General features: G+C 43.8%; 1 protein-coding gene across 6 annotated transcripts in view; it reads left to right on the forward strand.

The window, feature by feature from the left end:
* The window catches only part of AGPAT4 (1-acylglycerol-3-phosphate O-acyltransferase 4), a 126,165-nt gene that overhangs the window by 62,052 nt on the left and 43,967 nt on the right, over window positions 1-20,146 (forward strand). Inside the window, exon 1 of one of the 6 annotated variants that reach the window (XM_053222015.1) lies at window positions 16,195-16,396. The exons of the other annotated variants lie outside the window; for them this stretch is intronic. Within the exon in view, the coding sequence (XP_053077990.1) occupies window positions 16,360-16,396 (37 nt within the window). The 5' untranslated portion in view covers window positions 16,195-16,359. Of the gene's footprint in view, window positions 1-16,194; window positions 16,397-20,146 lie in introns of those variants that run through there. 6 annotated transcript variants of the gene reach the window in all.

Genomic DNA, 20,146 nt, shown 5'->3' on the forward strand with positions numbered 1-20,146 from the left:
AACAGTTTATGTTGGCTGTTGGCTGGGACGTCGGCTGGGGCTGGGGCACTCTATCCATGTGATCTGGCCTTCCTTGTGGCATGGCAGCCTCTGGGGGGGTAGGATTTCTTAGCTGGTAGTTCAGGGCTCCCAGGTGAGTGTCCTGTCCTAGCTCCCAGGGCAAATGGTGCTCTGCCTTTTATGACCTCACCTTGAAAGTTGTATCTTGCTTCCACCGTATTCTGTTGGTTATGAGTAAGTTGGCAGCCTCTCAGAATCAGGGGGTGGGGAATTTGTTCTACCTCTTGATGGAGGAATGACCCCATTCTAGAAGATTATGGGGCATAGGAGATATTGCTGCAGCTGTCTGTGAAAAATTCAACCGGCTGCAGGATGGTAATTTTTAAATATGTCTTTGACAATCCTTTCTACAAGAAGTGGGACCTAATTCTTCTAACTCTCAAATTCTGGCTAGACTTAGTGACTCTCTTCTAGCAAACTGAGTGATGGAAATGAGGCTCTGTGAATTTTCAGCCATAAAAAGTATAGTTTCTGCCCCTCCCTCTCTCCCTCCCTCCCTCCCTCCCTCCATCCTTCCCTCCCCCCTCCTCCTTTCCCTCACTCCCCTCACTGCTGCTCCTGTTCTGGGGAAGCCTGACACCACATCAGGAGGACATTCAAGCTGCCTGTAAATAGAATTGGGGTCTGTAGTCGGCAGGCAGCCTGCTGTGTGAACAGCTGCCTTAGAGGTAGACCCTCCAACCCCAGTCAAGCCCCAGCCGACATCCGGACCACAACCCCCCAAGAGACCCTAAGCCCGAACCACTCAGTCCTGTCAGTCTTGAATAATTCCTGACCCCAGAAGCTCTCAGAGATAGTGTTTCTTGTAGTTCTGAGCCATTCAGTTTTGGGGTACAAAGTGATAAATAACCAACACATCTTGTACAACAAGTATATAGGAGTGTGTGTTGGCATGTATAGGAGGCCCACCTTGTCTAGGTTTGGTGGGCCAGGAAGGCTTCCTGGAGGAGGAAACACATGTGACGAACCTTCAAAGGCTCAGACTGGGAATGGCAGGCTAAGGAATATGAACCAGGGAATACCACCTAAGAACAATGGAAATAGGGAAAGAATTATGGGTGAACAGTGACCGGAGTCTAACTAATTGTCTGTTATGGGACTTTCCTCTTGGACCATTCAGAGACTGAAGAGAACTAATATATTCAAAGAGCCGAGAACAGGACCTGGCCCTAGTTGGGGTGCGGTAATCCACCTACCTTTCTCCCCTAGGTCAGCCTCAGCACCACCCTGGAGTTAAAAAGGCAGATCTAAGCCCTAAGACTCAAGACCTAAGACTATGTCGTAAAGCCATCTGTAGGTGGTGCACATGCCTATGAAAGTTTGAGAGGCCCTGCTACACGGACGGACGCTGCCCCCCGCCCCCGCCCGTCCGCAGGGCGCCTGGCACCTCACAGGTAGAGCTCATGGTGGGGAAATCTAGATGGTGGCCTTGAAAACCAGTGACTAATATAAGAAGCAGAAAGCCATCTTGCCTGGTTGTCGCAATCGACTTTCTTACTTCTGTGTTCTATTTTTAACCCAAAGTGCTCTTTGAATAAAAATAAAACTTTAAAAAAAGGGGGGGGGGAATCAGTTCCTATAATTTCCTCTTCTTTTTGGTCTTTCGACATCTCCCTTAGGACTGTGGCGCTCATGAATCCAGTCCCCGGGCAAACTGTCATTTTTCCTTAATGACTTCCTAACCTTCGCCTTCTCTGATGAGCTATAGAATTAAGTCTGTCTTGAAAAGCCTCCAGTCCCTCCTTCCCTGCCAGCTTCTTTTCTCCAGGAAGACCTGGAAGATCAGTATTGTGGAGGAAGCCGAGCTGATCAATGGGACAAGATTTCCTTCGTAACACTGCCCGATTCATGACGACTTCCTCAGCTCAGCTGTTACCTTGGCGGCCGGCTGGAGAGTGAGGACAGGCTGCCTCTGTTAGCAGCTGCTGCTCTCCTTTCTCTGCTCATGGAAGGGTCCTCCAGCGGGTGTAGCCCCGTGCTTGCCAGTCCCAGGCTGGATAAGTGTTGTTTCAGTTGAGAGCAGTGAACCGAACGGTGACAGGGAGTCGTTCTGAAACGAGGTGGTGGGAGATCTCTATGTTTATGAACTTGGATAGGTCGTGTGGCCAAATAGAATGCCCTTCTCAGAGACTAGAGCCATGTGATGGCCGTGTGCCAAATGGCCCAGAACAGATGGATCCTCCTTCGAATTAAACATGTCATTTGTTTGTCCCTGATACTTTTTTTTTTTTTTACTCATTTTCTAAATTCAGTATATTTAAACTAAAAAACAAACTGAAACAGTTCACCCATTTTTGCCACCTCTAACCTTCCACTTCTGGCCGTTCTCTTTTTCTATGAGCTTGTTTATTTACTTTTAGATTCTACACGATATTTGTCTTTCCCTGTCTTAGTTCTCTTAGCATAATGCCCTTGAGGTCCATGTGTGGTGGTGCAAAGGGCAAGAATTCATTCTTTGTTATTGGTGAATAACATTACTGGTGAAAAATGTTATTGGTGAATAATAATAGTAAAATACACACACACACACACATCACATCACATCCTCTTTACCCATTCACCTATTGATGGACGCTTAGGTTGTTTCCGTATCTTGGCTCTTGTAAATAAACCTGCAATGAACATGAGTATACACATATCTTTTCAAGTTAGTTTTTTCCTTTTCTGTGGGTAAATAGAAACCCAGAAGTATGGAATGGCTGGATTATACAGTAGTTCTATTTTTCATTTTTTGAGGATCCCCCATACTGTTTTCCACGGTGGTTGCACGAATTTACATTCCCACCAAGAATGGGAAAAGGGTTTCCTTTTCTCCACATCCTCACCAGCACTTGTTATGTCTTGTCTTTTTGATACTAGCCATTCTAACAGGTGTGAGGTGATATCTCGTTGTGGTTTTGATTTGCATCTTCCTGGTGATTAACGATGTAGAGCATCATTTCATCTACCTGTTGGCCATCGTATGTCCTTTTTTTTTTTTTATTTAATTTTTTTATTTTTTAAAATTTACATCCAAATTACTTAGCATATAGTGAAACAGTGATTTCAAGAGTAGATTCCTTAATGTCTCTTACCCATTTATCTCATCCCCCCTCCCACAACCCCTCCAGTAACCCTCAGTTTCTTCTCCATATTTATCAGTCTCTTCTGTTTTGTCCCCCTCCCTATTTTTATATTATTTTTGTTTCCTTTCCCTTATGTTCATCTGTTTTGTCTCTTAAAGTCCTACCACAAGAATTCTTAATACATGGAACCTTAGTAATTCAAAGGACCTTTGAAGTTAACAGTATTCGATCATCTGTATGTACAAGAATCCTAACAGGTCTGATGTTAGTCATTCAAATGCAATTTGGAAAATGCATTGAGAATTGGAACAAAGTTGCTATTGGTACTCATTCATTCCATTGTTAATTAATATTATATTCTTTCCTCTTAAAACCTATATATATGTTTTTATATTTGTACTTAGGGAAAGATTAAGATACTTAAAATTATGTACTTTTGTTTTTTATGAATCATAAAACTCTTTTACTTATTTTTCTGTGTGTTTTAAGGAGTTATCCAATTTCCTCAAATGGGTTTTATTTAGAAAAAAGAAAAGCAAAAGAACAAAAAGAAGTTAGACAAAGGAAAGAAAAGTAGAATGAGAGAAAGGGAAGGAGGGAGGGAGGGAAAGAAAGAACAAAAGAAAGAAAGAAAGAAGGAAAAGAAGGAAAGAAAGAAAGAAACAAAGGAAAGAAGGAAAGAATAGAGGTAGAAGAGGAGGAATGAAGTACATTCCTGTACTGAATTGAAAATTTCCTCTTTTAAATTTACGTTCACCAGTCTTCTTGAACAACATAGAAAAGTTGAGTCTGTAATGAATATAATGGTTCAACAACAACCTGCTATGGAAGTTATTACAGTTCCCCTCAGGTTTCTTTTTTCCTTTTTTTTTTTTTTTTTAATATATGAAATTTATTGTCAAATTGGTTTCCATACAACACCCAGTGCTCATCCCAAAAGGTGCCCTCCTCAATACCCATCACCCACCCTCTCCTCCCTCCCACCCCCCATCAACCCTTAGTTTGTTCTCAGTTTTTAACAGTCTCTTATGCTTTGGCTCTCTCCCACTCTAACCTCTTTTTTTTTTTTTTTCCTTCCCCTCGTATGTCTTTTTTTGAAAAATGTCTGCTCAGATCTTCTGCCCATTTTTTAATCAGATTTTGTTTGTTTGTTTTGCTGTTGAGTTCCAGGAGTATTTTTTAAAATATATTTTGGATATTAGACCCTATCAGATATATGATTTGCAAATATTTTCTCTCATTCAGTAGGTTGCCTTTTCATATTTTTGACGGTTTCCTTTGTTGTGCAGAAGCTTTTTAGTTTGATGGAATCCCGCTTGCTTGTTTTTGCTTTTGTTTTTTTTGTTTTTTTTGTTTTTTTGCTTTTGGTGTCAGTTAAAAAAAAATCATTGCCAAAATCTATGTCAAGAAGCTTACCACCTATGTTTTCTTCTAGGACTTCTATGGTTTCAAGTCTGAATATATTCTGAGTTAATTTTTATGTATGGTATAATAAACTTGTCCAATTTCATTGTTTTTGCATTTGGCTGTCCAGTTTTCCCAACAGCATTTATTGAAGAGACTGTCCTTTCCCCATTGCATAGTCTTGGCTCCTTTGCCATAAATTAATTGACTGTATATGCATGGCTTTGTTTCTGGACTCTCTATTCTGTTCCATTAATCTATGTTTTTATGCCCATATTATACTGTTTTAATTACTACCGCTTTGTAATATAGTTTGAAAAAACGGGAGCATGATGCTTAGTTCTTTTTCAAGATTGTTTTGGCTACTTGGGGTCTTTTGTGGTTCCATACAAATTTTAGGATTGTTTGTCCTAGTTTTGTGAAAAATGTCATTGGAATTTAGATAGGGATTACACTCAATTTACAGATTGTTTTGGGGAGCATGGACATCTTAACAATATTAATTCTTCCAATCCATGAGCATGGAATAGCTTTCCATTTATTTGTTTCTTTTTCAATTTCTTTCATTAATGTCTTGTAGTTTTCAGTATATTTTCACTTCCATTTTCTTGGTTAAATTTACTCCTAAGTATTTCATTCTTTTTGAAGCAATTGTTAATGGGGTTGTTTTCTTAATTTCTCTTTCTGATAGTTCATTATTACTGTAAAGAAATGCAACAAATCTTCCTATATTAATTTTGTATTTTGCAACTTTACCGAATTCATTTACTCTAACAGTTTCTTGATGGAATCTTTAGGGTTTTCTAAATATAATATCATGTCTATTAAACAGTGACAATGTTACTTCTTCCATTTCAATTGGGTGCCTTTTATTTCTTGCCTAATTGCCCTGTCTAGGACTTGTGCTACTATTGAATAAAAGTGCTGAGAGTGTCTTGTTCCTGATCTTAGAGGAAAGCCTTTCAGCTTTTCACTGTTGAGTATGATGTTAGCTGTGGGCTTGTCATATGTGGCCTTTCTTATATAAGTTCCCTCTGTAACCGCTTTGTGGAGACTTTTTGTCATAAATTCATGTTGAATTTTGTCAAATGTTCTTTTTGCACCTATTCAGACGATTGTATCATTTTTATCTTCACTTCATTGATGTGGTGTTCCACCTTGATTGATTTGCAGATGTTGAACCATCCTTGCATCCCTGGAATAAATCCCACTTGACCATGGTGTATGAGCCTTTTCATGTGTTGTTGAATTTGGTTTGATCGTATTTTGGTGAGAATTTTTGCATCTACGTTCCTTACAGATATTGGCCTATACTTTTCTTTTCTTACGGCATTCCTGTCTGTTTTTGGTGTCAGAATAATGCTGACCTCATAAAATGAGTTTGGAGAGTTCCCTCTTGTATTTTTTTGGAAGACTTTGTCCCTCATTCTTTACTAGGAAAGCAGGGACCTCTGGTATACCCAGTCGGCATAATAAACATGATTATTGAAGAGGACAATAGGCATAGATAAATTCGAAGTATTCTTCAGCAATCAAAACATGAGATTATGTGGCACTGTCATGCTTAAAGACACGTATTTCTTTTTCTCTCCTTGTCCAGTCCTAGGCTGGTAACACACTGGACAGAGATGGAAGGAGAGAAAAAGAATGCAAATCTTCTCAGATAATTAGAATTTTACCACAGTTATTTGGGGATGGAATGGCATATTGTTTAAGAAAAGACCTTCTAGAGGCGCCTGAGTGGCTCAGTTGGTTATGTGTCTGACTCTTGATCTCCGCTCAGGTCATGATCTCAAGGTTCATGAGTTTGAGCCCCGCACTGGGTTCTGTGTTGACAGTGTGGAGCCTCCTTGAGATTCCCTCTTTCTTCTTCTCTCTCTGCCCCTCCCTCACTTGTACGTTCTCTCTCCTTCTCTCTCAAAATATAAATAAGTAAAGTTAAAAAAAAAAAAAAAGAAGATAATACTCTCTGAATCAGCCTGCTCCATTATCTACTGGCCTGTAAATCTTTTATTGTAACACTTGGTACACGGAGCTTAATTAAAAATTTAATAACACTTACTGAATGCCTTCTATATGAGTAGTAAATATATAAATGTTAACACTAATATCATTAGCAGTATTCTAGTGTGATTTTCTCATGGAAGTGATACAGGTTTACAGGGTCTAAATGCAGAGCTGAAGACTGTCCTTTTTCTTTCTTTCCTTGTTTCCTCCTTCCCCATTATGCCTGGAGTCATCCCAATTCAAAGTTGGGTTTCCCGGCAACACTCTTTAGTGCCTTTTCCTCAGTCTCTCTGTCCCTGTGCTCGTGCTCAAGAATGGTGGTCCTGCGAGATTTTAAAAGGCAAGTTCATGTTCCTGGAGGCCAAGAGGTATACATTCTTTTTTTTTTTTTTTTAACTTTTTTATTTTTGAGAGAGAGACAGAGAGTGAGTGAGTAGGGGAGGGTCAGAGAGAGAGGCAGACACAGAATCCAAAGCAGGCTCCAGGCTCCGAGCTATCAGCACAGAGCCCGATGCAGGGCTCAAACTCACAAACTGTGAGATCATGACCTGGGCTGAAGTCCGACACTTAATGTACTGAGCCACCCGGGTGCCCCAAAGGGTATGTATTCTTTATGCAAGAATTTACCTTGTGCATAAACCCAGGCAGTTTCTCCAGTGGTGGTGATGAATGTGGCCATCCCTCCCCAGCTCTTGGCCAGCCACTGTGTTCAGTAAGGGGTTGGTGTGTTCAACGGCACCAGTCAGGTTCCCACACAAAACAGAACAATAATAATCTCCACATCTGCAAAGACCTTTCCCAGCAGCAACACCTAGATTTAGATCGGGTTTGATTAAATAACAGGACACTGCAGCCCAGACAAGTTAACACATAAGCCTGCTATCACACGACCCATGGCTGGAACGAAGCCACGGTGCCCACGTGGGATTAGAGACCTTCACTCTGGCCTTGTTGGCCCTGTGCTTTGAACAGTAAAAAAGCAGTAGGAGGGGGGAGCGCGACAAGGTGATGCATGGAGGAAGTGGCAAACGAATGCCTGGTCAAAACATTTGCAGTCCTGCAGGAAGGGTTTTATATGTTTGTGCAAGTCTGATGCATGGTCTCGTAACGCATCATTTATGCAGAGGAGACACCAATGAATGTTTTCTGTAATTTCTCTACAATTACCCAACTAGAATCTTTTTAAAACCTGCATTGTTAGGCATGTCATATCCAGATGTTCTGTCCTAGGCCAGTGAGCCATGTGGAGAATGTAGACAATCTGTTCCAAAGGCCTACTGCACCGTGGATTCCAAAAACAAGTTTTAGGACTTCAGAGAATGAATTAATATTAGCAGGAATTCCGGTATGTGAGGGTTTGAGGATTTTCTAGAGTTTAAAATATAAAGTCTTGGATAATGTAAGGTATCTTTTCCTTAACAAGCTATGTAATTCTGTATTCATTTACAGACACAGATAAGTTCTGGGTCATTTCTTCTGTTAACATGCACACAATCTGCCCAAGAAAAGGAAATAAAACAAAACAAAACAACCGTCTGCAAATGCTCCAGGCACCGTCCCAAGTCCTTTATATGTGCTAGTTTACTGAAACCTCAGAACGGTTACAGAGGAGGAAACTGAGGCTCCGCAAAGTCAAATAACCTGTTCAGGGTCTCACGACAATAAACAGTGGAGCTAGAATTCAATGCAGACCAAGCAATTACGGATCCAGATCCAACCGTAAAACTGTGTGGCCAACCTGGCCCATCTTTTTCACTGTCGACGGTCATAAAGCGGGTTTGTCGGCCTCTGCTGACTAGTGACATTTGGGGCCGGGTAGGTCTTTGTCACAAGGGCTGGTCTGCGTATTTTAGGATTAGCTACACCCTGGCCCCAACTCCCTGATGCCAGTGGTGCTCCACCCCCAAGTTGTGACAACCCAAAATATCTCCAGACGTGGCCAAATGGCACTCTCAGCTGAGAAACCACTGCCGGAGAGAGAAAAGTCATCTGGTGGTCACACTGGGGTACAAAGCAAGCTGTGTAATCTCTAGGCTTTTATTATATTTTGGAAAGAATATGTAAATCATTGTACCTAATCCACTTTTAAAATGAAGAACAAGAAACACAGAACTCTTCTATCAGCATGTCAGTAATTGCAATGGAAATATGCTCAGTCGTTAGAGAAGGAGGGGAGGGACAACCGTAAAGGTACAAAATACACGATGAGTGAGGAAGAAAGAGATGTGGACGTTGAGGAAGAGCAGGGGTTAAAAACCGAAGCGGAAAATACGTCCTCCCCGACAGACAGCACGTTAAAATGGAGCTAACAAGTTGCTAGCCTGAATTTGGGTCAACTATGCAGGATTGCTCAGGTTGGAGATGGTGAGGCCAGGACCAAATTTCAATCAGTCACTAGTGAATACTGGCTGATTGTGTCATCTCCGCTTAAGCCCAGGCGTTCCCAGAACTTGAGGGCCCACAGGCACTTAACCCCTTGGCCGGTGCCCTCTGCCATGATCTCACTGGGAGGAGGGGCTGGGTCATCAGAGGCTCTCCTCCCCTGCCCCCCCCTCCACATGTCCCCATCCTTCCGGGAGCTTTTGCAAGATGACCTCTCTGGGTTAAGAGCAGCAGGGAAACTCCAGACCTGGTTTGGGAGATAAAAACAGGAACTCGAGTCAGTCTATGTCAGTACCTCCATCGAGGCCTGCCTGCTGAGGCAGGAGGGAGCTGGGTTGGTACTCTGGAGATTTCCCAGAGGATGGGGCAACCAGGTTTAGACATTGAGACTTTTTGCCAAGATTACATGAAACAAAACATTAAGAAATCAAGATAGACGGGTACCCTTACTCCATCAGGGATTACGGTTTCTGGAACACTAGTTCCTTAACAGCACCATAATGTGAGGTCAGGAGGTGGGTGCCAAGACCCGTCTCTGAAAAGTCTCATCAGCACATTGTGTCCTGAGAAGGCTGGTGGTGAAGACACTGATATGTCTCTTTTTTTTGTTTCCCTGAATGCTGATCTCCCCAAACACTTGTTAACGTCACCTAATAGTGTTCCTGAATTGGGGTTCCGTGGGGCAGAGTATGGGAAAGTGTTCTTGGGTGTGGGTAAAGTCTGCATGCTTTGGACCAGTTGTGATTAGCTTTTCTGGAAGAGGCTTGTGACACAGGCCCGTTGGTGCGACTGGACCGCCCTGAGCCCTACGTTCCACAAGCTCCCCTCCCCAACTTCCACTCTTTTTCTCTCCCCATCTGAAGAAACAGAGTCATATTCTAGTCGGAAACCTAACCTCTCCGTTTCCCACTTTCCAACCTCACACCATCTTTAAAATCACACCAGGTGAAGTCCTTCCAGGGCTGAAACCCTTCCGTGGCTTCCCATCACATTTATAGTAAAATCCAAACTTCTTCTAGTGGCTTCTGAGGCTGGCCTGGCCTGGCCTGTGTCCACTGACTCCCTCTTCCCACTCCCATCTCACACCTCGCGCTTCAGTCACTGTACCCTCCCACAGGGACTTGCATTCTCCACGCACACTCCACTGGCAAGACTCGCCTTTTCTGTCCCTTGTGCTGGCGACCCTTCCCCAGCTACCGATGACATCATAGGCGCTCAAGTACTGCCTCCCAGATGACTTCCCTGACCGCCTCCTCCTCCAATACTCCCCTTCACCTGCCAAACTTTCCCGTAATGTGCGCACCACTCCCTGCTCCCCCAGTGTCACCTCCATAGTGTGCAAGGTCTAAGAGGACAGATGCTTGCTTTTCTCGTTCATGGCTGGATTTCCGAGCCGGCCACCCAGTTTGCTCAATGCCTGTATCCTGATATAACCCTCCCGACACTCGCATTGCCAGTTTTCCTCTCCTTGCTTCTAGGATTTAACACATTACATTGAACTCTGGCCCTTAACTCTCGTCTTCCCCTCAGTCTGTTGCTTCAGACCTATTTGGGGTCCTATGTCCTCCCCTCCAGGTCCAGTTTCTCAGAGGTGATGCCCCCCCGCCCAGTCACCATGTGTTATTTGATGTGATTTCCCTACTGCACGTGACATGACCACTTCCTTCCGTCTTTTGAAATTTTCCCTTCTCTTTTTTTCTCCCGCCTTCCCTCCAGACTCCCGGACTCACCAGTTCCTGGATTTTTCTTAATGTTGCTTTAAATGTGGGTAAAAATTCAGCTCTCAGTGTCCACAGTGTAACCTACCATGTCCCTACCTGCTGCATTTCTCAGTCTCCTAGAAAACGTGTTTGACGATGGTGAACCCAGCCAAGAAGCCTGATCTTTCTGTTTTGTGACTGGTGTTGTTAAGGTCTGTTAAGCTACGCTAGTCCTAAAACTCTGACACCTGGAAGGGCTCTTGACTATCAAGACTTGTAGCAGCACATGAATCGTGAAACCTTGTACGAGTGGGGTGCACGGGTCACTCTGCAAGAGTGAGCAGAGCCTTAACGTGATCACAGTGCTTCAGAGAAGATGTGATTGGAGTAAACCTTGAGAAGTGTCACATTCTGGACTTGCCTTAACGCCTAATGGCAGAGAATCGACGTGCCCGCTGGCCACTGCACCTGCAAAGAAAAGGCAATCGGGAGTGACTGTGTGTGTTGAATGAGCCCGTTGGGAGTGTTAACCGTCCCCATGTCGGAAGTTTCCATGCATGTGAACTTTGGGGATCTGAGAGATAGAGGGTGACTTTCCTAGAATTGTATTCTATTCAGAACAAAGACGACTGAGGCATCCCCTATCTCAGGGTTTCTTGTCAACCTCTGAGTCTTTGACGACTTAACGAGGTCCTACCAAGTATGCCTTGGCTGCATACACCACGAACACACTGAGTGAACGGTGACATCGAGCGCACTCTACAAACCTTCTTTGGCCTTTCAAAGATGACTGGTTGCTGTACGAGGTGTTACTTCTAATGATCACGAAATCCCTGTAATTCGAGGTGGCTCTAGAGCTGGGAATGACCGTGTATTCTTTGCAGGACACATCACACAATGAATGTTGGCTTGAGAAGTGTTTATTCCAGTTTGCCTTCCAGTCGTGGTCCTACAGTGCTTGTCTTCTCTGGCTAATTGCTCCCCCCCCCCCCTTTATTTGGGAAGACTGACATTGGAAAGAGAAAGCCAGAATCTTACCCTGAACATAATAGCCCGTTTCTGGTCTTGAGTTACCCTTCAACTTGATCTTGAGTTAAATGGGGAGTTCGCTTCAAGCTCTGAATAATGTTTCCAGCGTAGTCAAATTAAATTGTATTATATTCTCTTTGGAGCAAAGGATATGTGTCATTTTGGACCTCGAGGATGATGATCTCCAAGAGGTCCTGATACATAGTACTGTGCTCAGTTATTTTTCTGAACAATTTGAGAATGTAAGCAGAGACACGGAGGATGGTGGCCAGAATATTTCCTGTGTCCCTGATGGAGCCTGTCTTGGAAGCTGTAGCTTTGTAAGAGCCAAACGGGCCCGCTGACCGAGCCCCAGGATTGGGCAAGCAGTGTTGGCCCAGAGCAGCCTCCCAAGGTCAAAGACGGCAGTTCCTGGAGAGTAGAGGAATGCTCACTTTCAGACGGAATGCAGAGCCAAGTCAAGAATTCCGGTTTAACTTTCCCCAGCTCACCAGTCGTGTAAATTACCCCACTTCTCCTGGGTCAGGTGAGTAAAGGGCTGTTGGAAGGGCAAGTGTTCTCTTAGAGAAACCAGAAGTCAGGAGAGGTGTTCCCATCTGAAAGTTGAGAGTGTCAGATCACAGGGGCACCTGGGTGGCTCAGTCAGTTAAGCCTCTGACTTCAGCTCAGGTCATGATCTTGCGGTTCTTGAGTTCAAACCCCACGTCAGGCTCTGTGCTGACAGCTCAGAGCCTGGAGCCTGCTTCAGATTCTCTCTCTCTCTCTCTCTCTCTCTCTCTCTGGCCCTCCTACACTCACACTCTCTCTCTCAAAAATAAATAAACATTAAAAAAATAAAGAGTATCAGACGACTTACCTTGGAAAGTATTTCATTCATTCATTACTCAAATGTTCACTGGCCTTCTACTCTGTAGTAGGCACCAAGTCTGATGATATAAAGATGAAAAAAAGTGTTTCCTTCCCCGAATAACAGTCTTATGGAGAACAGATACACACACACAAGAATGGTGACCAAGTTTGGCAGTGAGGCTCACCAAGGACATGGGAGCAGCTCATAAAGGGTCTTTGCAAGATGCTAAGGAGCTCTAACGTTTAGACTAGAGCTGTCCATTACAAGTCTAATGAGAACCACATAGGCAATCTTTCATTTTCTGGTAACCACATTTAAAAAAATTAAAGGAAGCAGGTGAAATTCATGTTTATAATATATCGTGCCACCACAATACGTTCAAATTCTCATGTCAAAATGTTACCATTATAAAAAAATACTGAGACATTTTACATTCTCTTCTTTGTTCTATGTCTTTAAACCCCAGTGTATACACCTACAGCATACCTCCCTTTGGTGTAGCCACTGGACAACACAGCTGTAGACACTGATTATCATCCCCGTCTTACAGATGGAAACATTGGGGCTTCGAAAAGCTAACTACCTTGAAGAGAACTGAGCCATTTTCAATATGGCCACTTAGGGTATTTTGCCCACTCTTCTTCTGCAAGAAGAAAGATTAAAAACTGAAACCTAACCTAAAAATTAAAACCAACCTAAATATTTTTATACTGAATAAAAAATATTTTTGAAAATCTTCTTCAAAGTATTAAAATGCTGTCAAGACACTAAGGACATACCAGATAAAATCTAAGAGAAGACAGGAGCCAAGAGTGTTCTGATCATTTTGAAGAAGGCAACAAAGGAGAGAGAAGAAAGACACATTGGAAATGTGGGAGGAATAATGTGACTCTAAGTCCAGGTAGGAGAGCAGTGCACCACCCCAGACCCCGTATAGCGCTGGTCACAATAGCCTAGGCTGTGGGCATTGAGCTGAAAGCCTCATTTCAGCTTTCAAGATTGAAGAAAAACAAATGACTTGCCTGAAGTCGTCACCTAGAAGAAGTGGAGTCAGTAATCAAACCCAGTCTGTGCTGACTCCAGAGTTTGAACTTAATGTGAGCACAATAACCTCGTCGGGGTCTAATTTTGTCCACATTAACTGGAACTCTTCTTCGGAAACTACATCCTTACCCACTGGGATGATGTGGATGCAATCTCTTAGTTCACTTAATCTACATCTGACAAAAATCCTTGTTATTGATATTTTAATGTCAATCGACAAAAGTCCAATGGCTGCAATTTAACCTTGATTGTGTCCTTACTCTAATGACTTAATCAATGTCTCCAGGACTATGACAGGTGGGAAAATATATATACATCTTTAATCTTGTCTGGCTCTAGTGTCACCAGCCATCAGAACTACTGGAAGGGGGGGGGGGGGGGTGCCTGGGTGGCTCGGTCGGTTAAGCGTCTGACTTGGGCTCAGGTCATGATCTCACCGCTCATGGGTTCAAGCCCCGCGTGGGGCTGTGTGCTGACAGCTCAGAGCCTGGAGCCTGCTTCGGATTCTGTGTCTCCCTTTCTCTGCCCCTCCCCCACTCACACTCTGTCTCTTTCTCAAAATAATAAATAAACATTAAAAAAAACTACTGCAAGTGGAAAATCTCTCCACTTGTATTTGAGACGTTTGGCCTCTTTTCTTTCTGCCGCTTGTTATCCTAACTTCAGTGGTCTGGGGGGGTTGTCTCCCTTGGCCATAGACTTACTTCCTTATACTTGAGTTTATATTGTGATGGTATAATTGTCCTAGTTTCTTTCCATTCTTAATTACCAAATTTTTACTGTTCTACATATTTCTCACTCCTAATTTTCATACAGTGTAGTAGTTAAGAGTGTGGGGGGTCAAAGGGGCGCCTGGGTGGCTCAGTCAGTTAAGCATCTGACACTTGATTTGGCTCGGGTCATGATCTCACAGTTTGTGAGACCAAGCCCCACATCAGGCCCTGTGCTGATAGCATGGGGCTTGTTTGGGATTCTCTCTTTCCCTCCCACTCTACCCCTCCCCGCTTTGTGCATTCTCTCTCTCTCTCCCCCCTCCCCCCAAATAAATAAATAAACATAAAAAAAAAAAAAAAAGAGTGTGGGATTTGGAGTCCACTGGGCCTAGGTAGAGTCTGGCTTTGTGACCCTGTATGTGTACTCAAGTCTTCTATACTTTGGTATTTTCATGTTCTGTACGATAACTACTTCATTAAATAAGACAATGTTTGTAAACGTTGCCACTACCCATAGCCTGTAACAAGCACTTAGTAAATACATTATTATACCTGGAATCTGGTCATTAGCCTTGTTAGTATTATATCTTTAGGGATTCAGAAACCAATGTAATGATGCTGGGAGATTTAAATACCAGAAGTAGCAGTGAGTCTAATAGACATCTATTTGTGGGAAATCTAGATTGGGAAGACTGGATATATTTGTCAAGAACAAATAACAAGCCTTGACTACCATTGTGACCTTAGATTATATTATCTATTCGTTAAATAGATCAAATTATGTCCCAAGAGCCAAAGCCATTGACTCTCATAATAATTGATTCCTTTCTGCTAGCCTTTACCTGAGAGATGGATATTTAAGGTCATGTTTATATCATTCCTTTTTCTTTTGGACCTACTGGGGCTTGGCAGCTGCTGATCTCCCTTTCGCGTCCTCATGATTGCAGAGATTTGATGTGTTGGAGGTGAAGGTGGAGTGGAGAGTCTTTCTCCTCTCTCCGTCAGCGTTGTAAAGCCAGGGATCTGATAGCACCTCTGTTTGCTTTCTTCATGACAAAGTGTTTCATCAGCCTGCTGTTGATGGGCCACGGAGAACTCACACCAGCTGAAAGGCGGGAGAGAAACCGGCAAGGGCAGAAACATAAACAATAGTTTATGTGCTTTCTGTAACATTTAAAAAAAAAATTTTTTTTAATGTTTATTTATTTTTGACAGAGAGAGAGACGAGCATGAGCGGGGGAGGGGCAGAGAGCGAGGGAGACACAGAATCCAAAGCAGGCTCCAGGCTCCGAGCTGTCAGCACAGAGCTGACTCGGGGCTCGAACTAACTCACGAACCGTGAGATCATGACCCGAGCTGAAGTTGGCCACTCAACCGACTGAGCCACCCAGGCGCCCCTGTAACATTTTTTTTTATAGAAGAAGTATAAAAAGAAATATAAAAGGATCAACTCACCCTGGCTTGTTTTAATTAATAGACTTTATTTTTTAAGAATGGTTTTAGGTTTACAGAAAAACTGTGTGGAAAGCACAGTTAGTTCCCATGGAACCCTCACTTCCACCACCGGCCACACACACACACACACACACACACACGGTTTCCCTACCATTAGCATCTTGCATGAGTGTGGTACATTTGGTACAGCTGATGAACCCATGCTGATATGCTGATATTCACTAAAGTCCATGGTTGACATCAGGGTTCATTCTTTGAGTCTTGATAGATGCATAATATCACGTATGGGCCATGACAGTATCGTACACAACAGTTTGCTGCCCTAAACACCCCAGTGCTCCACCTGTTCATCCCCCCCTTCCTCCCTGCTACCTTGACCGCTGGCACTGCTCTAACACGTGGCCGCATTTCAGATGCAGCCTGTCTAAAGGACATTGGCTTCCTAAGGTCAATTTTTTTTTTTCAAATTCCTATCTTTCACAGAATCTAAGATGTCACCAGTTGTGACGTGCATCATGACTTACATATCTCTAAGCAAGAAAAAGACACACTGCGATTACGCTGAGTTGCGCCACTGACCGTAAAATGCCCTGCCTTCAGGCATGTGAAAACGAGAACAAATAGCATCTCAGGACTGATAAAAATGTGACATGGAGTCCAGGCCCACACAGGTGACCCTGGCGCTAGGTAATGGGTGACGGCGTGTGACAAGCCTTGCTCACCACCTGCCCACGATGTGTGCTTCCCCTCTGCCTTCGTTCCTTGACTCCCCCCCTCACCTCCTGCACCATCCCTCTGTGTCCTTCCACTGTCTCCCCAACCCTCCCCCCGCCACCCTGCGCTCCGTCCCCCAGTCGACCTGGGCTGGGTTCCCTTACCTTGCATCTCGTGAGTCCCGGATGCCGGAGCCCTTGTGTCAGCCTTGGGCTTGCCTGCAGGAAGTAGCCTTCACAGTCAGAGCTGGTGGGGATTACCTAGGACACTTGACAGACAGCAAAGCCTCTTAATTCTTGGCCTTGGTGTCCCCGGGGCTGGGGAGCAATTAGGGTTTAGTGACGGATTGTTGTGCCACTCACTGGCTTTCCAACTTGATTAGGTAAAGCTCAGACAAACCCCAGTAAAATGATTTCTCGGGGACCTTTGAAAGTTTGGGATATAATTGAAGACAGGCTTATTATTTAACAATTGCTAAAATTCAAAGAAACACGTGTTGTGCATATTCGTGAGGTCAGTAAGGTGAGAAAACTCTCCCATCGACCACCAGGAATTCCAGATGGCAGCCGGAATCCTGCTCCCTCAGATCTGTGACTTTGGGGGGCCCTGGACCTTGCATCTTGTCATCTGGAAAGGGGGGGGGGGCAAGCCCATCTCCCGGATGGCCATCAGGGTTCCACGAGGTGATCATGAGAGCCCCGAGAGCTTCCGGCCCATCCCAGAGCTGCCTTTCTAGAGCCTCATCAGTGCTTGTTGCCATGGCTACTGCTGGCTTGCCAAGGACTCAGGCTGCCAGATTTAGCAAATAAAAATTCAGGATGCCCAGTGAAATTTGAATTTCGGATAAACAACGAATAATTTTTTAGTGTGAATTCGCCCCAGGTAGTCCACGGCTCGTACTTCACTATATCTTTCCTTTCCTATTGCAGGAGACATACTTATGCTGCAAAAGCATTTGTAGTTTATCTGAAATTCAGTTTCACCGGGCGCTCTGTGTTCTATCTGGCAACCTTAACAGGGACAGAATATTACCTTGTTGAAAACACTAGGAAGATGTTTCACTTGAAACAGCTGGTGTTAGGATAGATTCAGAACTATCTGGCAGCCTCATTTATCAGTTCTGCGTGAAGAAGAACCAGTTTATACATTATTCTCGATAATTAAACGTCGTTCCACCAAAGTTGGTCCTGTATTAAAGAAACAAAGTTAAGTACTTCGTGGCGTCCTAGGCTGAGAGAAGGAGTGTCTCATGTGATGAAAAGGTTTGTTGTTGTTAAAGTTTGTTTTTTTAGTGATCTCTGCACCCAACATGGGGCTCGAACTCATGACCCCGAGATCAAGAGTCACATGCTTTACCCACTGAGCCAGCCAGGTGCCCTGAAGAAAAGGTTTTTTAAAAAACAATCCCAAGACAGCCTCTCCTTCACATGACCCTAACAATTATTTTTGGATTTGTGTATATTTTAGCATCTTAATTTTTTTATCCTTTTCAAAATTACACTATATGTATTTCTCTGTGGGTAGCAAATTTGAGGCATGAAAATAAGCCTAATTACATTTCGATGAGGGGAAAGTGAGAGAAGACAGCAAAGAGATGAAAATTAAGAGCAGGTATTTATCTTAAGTAGATTCTAAAATTTGCTTTAGATGCTCTCAAAGTGATTAGTAATTTCTTAATGTTGCTTTTAGAATTTAAAAAAAAATGTCATGGGCTTGAGGACTCTACTATCCTTAACTGACTTTTGACATAATCTGGATTTTTGTGAATTTTCTCCTACCCGAAACTCGTGCTGTTCCCCAGGTTGGTGAATGACATATTTGTTGATGTTCGTACAAGCCCTGTTCTGTGTGCCGTAGGCAGTAAAGTGACAAAGTGGGCAAAGCCCGAACCCTCCCTCGAGGGAATGTGTGTTCTCTGGGGGGAGAAATACCAACCAAACAGGCCTCTGGAATGTGAGAAAGAAGAGAATCAGGCTGACTGGCCACTGCTACCTGTAGGTCCTTCTACAAACATTAGTCTTACTTAATGCTGACAACAATTTTGTGAGTGATACTATATTATTCCTTTTTAACAGGGAAAACTGAGGGCCAGAGAGGTTAAGTAACATGCCGATGTTATAAGACTAGTAGGTGATGGAGTGAGATTTCAAATCAGGTCCGTCTGACTTGGCTGTACTATCAGCACAGAGTCCCTAAAAGGGGGAGACTTGGAAGAGAGACAGGTCACTTCTGACAGAGGGGTTGGGTAGCATCTAGGACAAGTTCACGGGCAGAGCTCAGGTGAGCAGAGACCTGGTGGACAGATCAGGTTTTGACATGCCTTGGAAAGGAAGGGTCTTTGGGCCAAGAGAGGAGCTTGAGCAAGAGGCCAGACCTTGGGGTAGGTACTGAGTTCTAGGTAGTTCCAGGAATAACATGTAATTCACTTGGACCTGAGCTCAAGGTGTGTGGGAGGAAGAGGTGCACTAATGAGGTGAGCCAAGCAGGAGGACTTCGTGAAGGAGTCTCCCTGCCTCTGCGGATGGTGGGGAGCCAACAAGGGTGTTGACAGGGTTAAGCTGGCATCGGGCTCAGGCTGGATGAGAGGAGCATGTGACACTGGAGGCAGACAGACCAGACAGAAGGTCATCGGGGTGACAGGGCACCACTGAAAATGGAAAAGAGGGTGCATAGCAGTAGATGTGGGCAAAGCAGGCCTGGGGACTGGAGCGATGGCAGTGGATGGCAGGGGGAACTATAGTGGGGTGCACAGCTGACCCGTGGGTGGGCTGTAAGTGAAAATCCCTGGCCACAATAAATGGCTGTTTGGAGAGGAGCTCTAGAGATAGCAGGATGAGGGATGGACTTCCCCGTAGGCTGGTTGTACTCAGAATAGTTACCACATTCCGGAGTCTAATCCTCACTTTGTTGGGCTATGACACTGATTTATTATTATTTTAATCGGGCTCTAACAAACTAATATTAAGCAATCTTCTGATACACTTATGCAGGAAAATTAGAATGCAGCTAATCTATTTCTCAATGGAGACAATAAGGTTAAGTGAATGCTGACATTTGCTGATCAATACATTTTTACCCTGAAAGCTGATCTACACTTGAGTTCAGATTACATTCAGGAGGTAGAGGAGTACATTTGCAATCTCGGCAAAGGGATTTGGATGGGTATGCAGTGGTAGAGGTGTATCTGCCATGTGGACAGGCCTCACTCCCGAATGACCAGCATGCCTCTGGTTGATTCATTCTTCCTACAGTTGTATCCATTTCTTTAAATGAAGCCGGTGTCTGAGTCTTGGCCAGGAAACCATTGGTTCTCTTTAAGGTGACTCTGGACATGCCTGCACCGTCCCTTGGTATATGTTTTTACAGTGTTACCATGAGAGCACCATGTTGCACCTTATTTCCAGGCTCTTTGGCAGAAACTCAGTGTTGAATGTGGGTTTCGCCCGCACGGGTATAGGGTACACCCAGCTTGCAAAGTTGAACTTCCATTCAAGGATGTAGGGAAAGGACTCTTATCTTCAAGGAGAACATTTGGACCTGAGGCTTAACAAGGGTATAACATCTTTGTGCATATGGGAAGGTCAACACTTCAGAATATGACCGTGGCCTTCATACTTCTTGGTTTTAAGAAACCGTTCTTTCTTTAAAACAACTTAGCAAGTAATTCTGGGAGGACCACTCTGACTGAGACATTAGGAGCAGGCAGTAGAAGTCTGAGCTTCA

This window comes from Acinonyx jubatus, chromosome B2 (genome assembly GCF_027475565.1).
Source record: "Acinonyx jubatus isolate Ajub_Pintada_27869175 chromosome B2, VMU_Ajub_asm_v1.0, whole genome shotgun sequence".
Lineage (NCBI taxonomy): Eukaryota > Metazoa > Chordata > Mammalia > Carnivora > Felidae > Acinonyx > Acinonyx jubatus.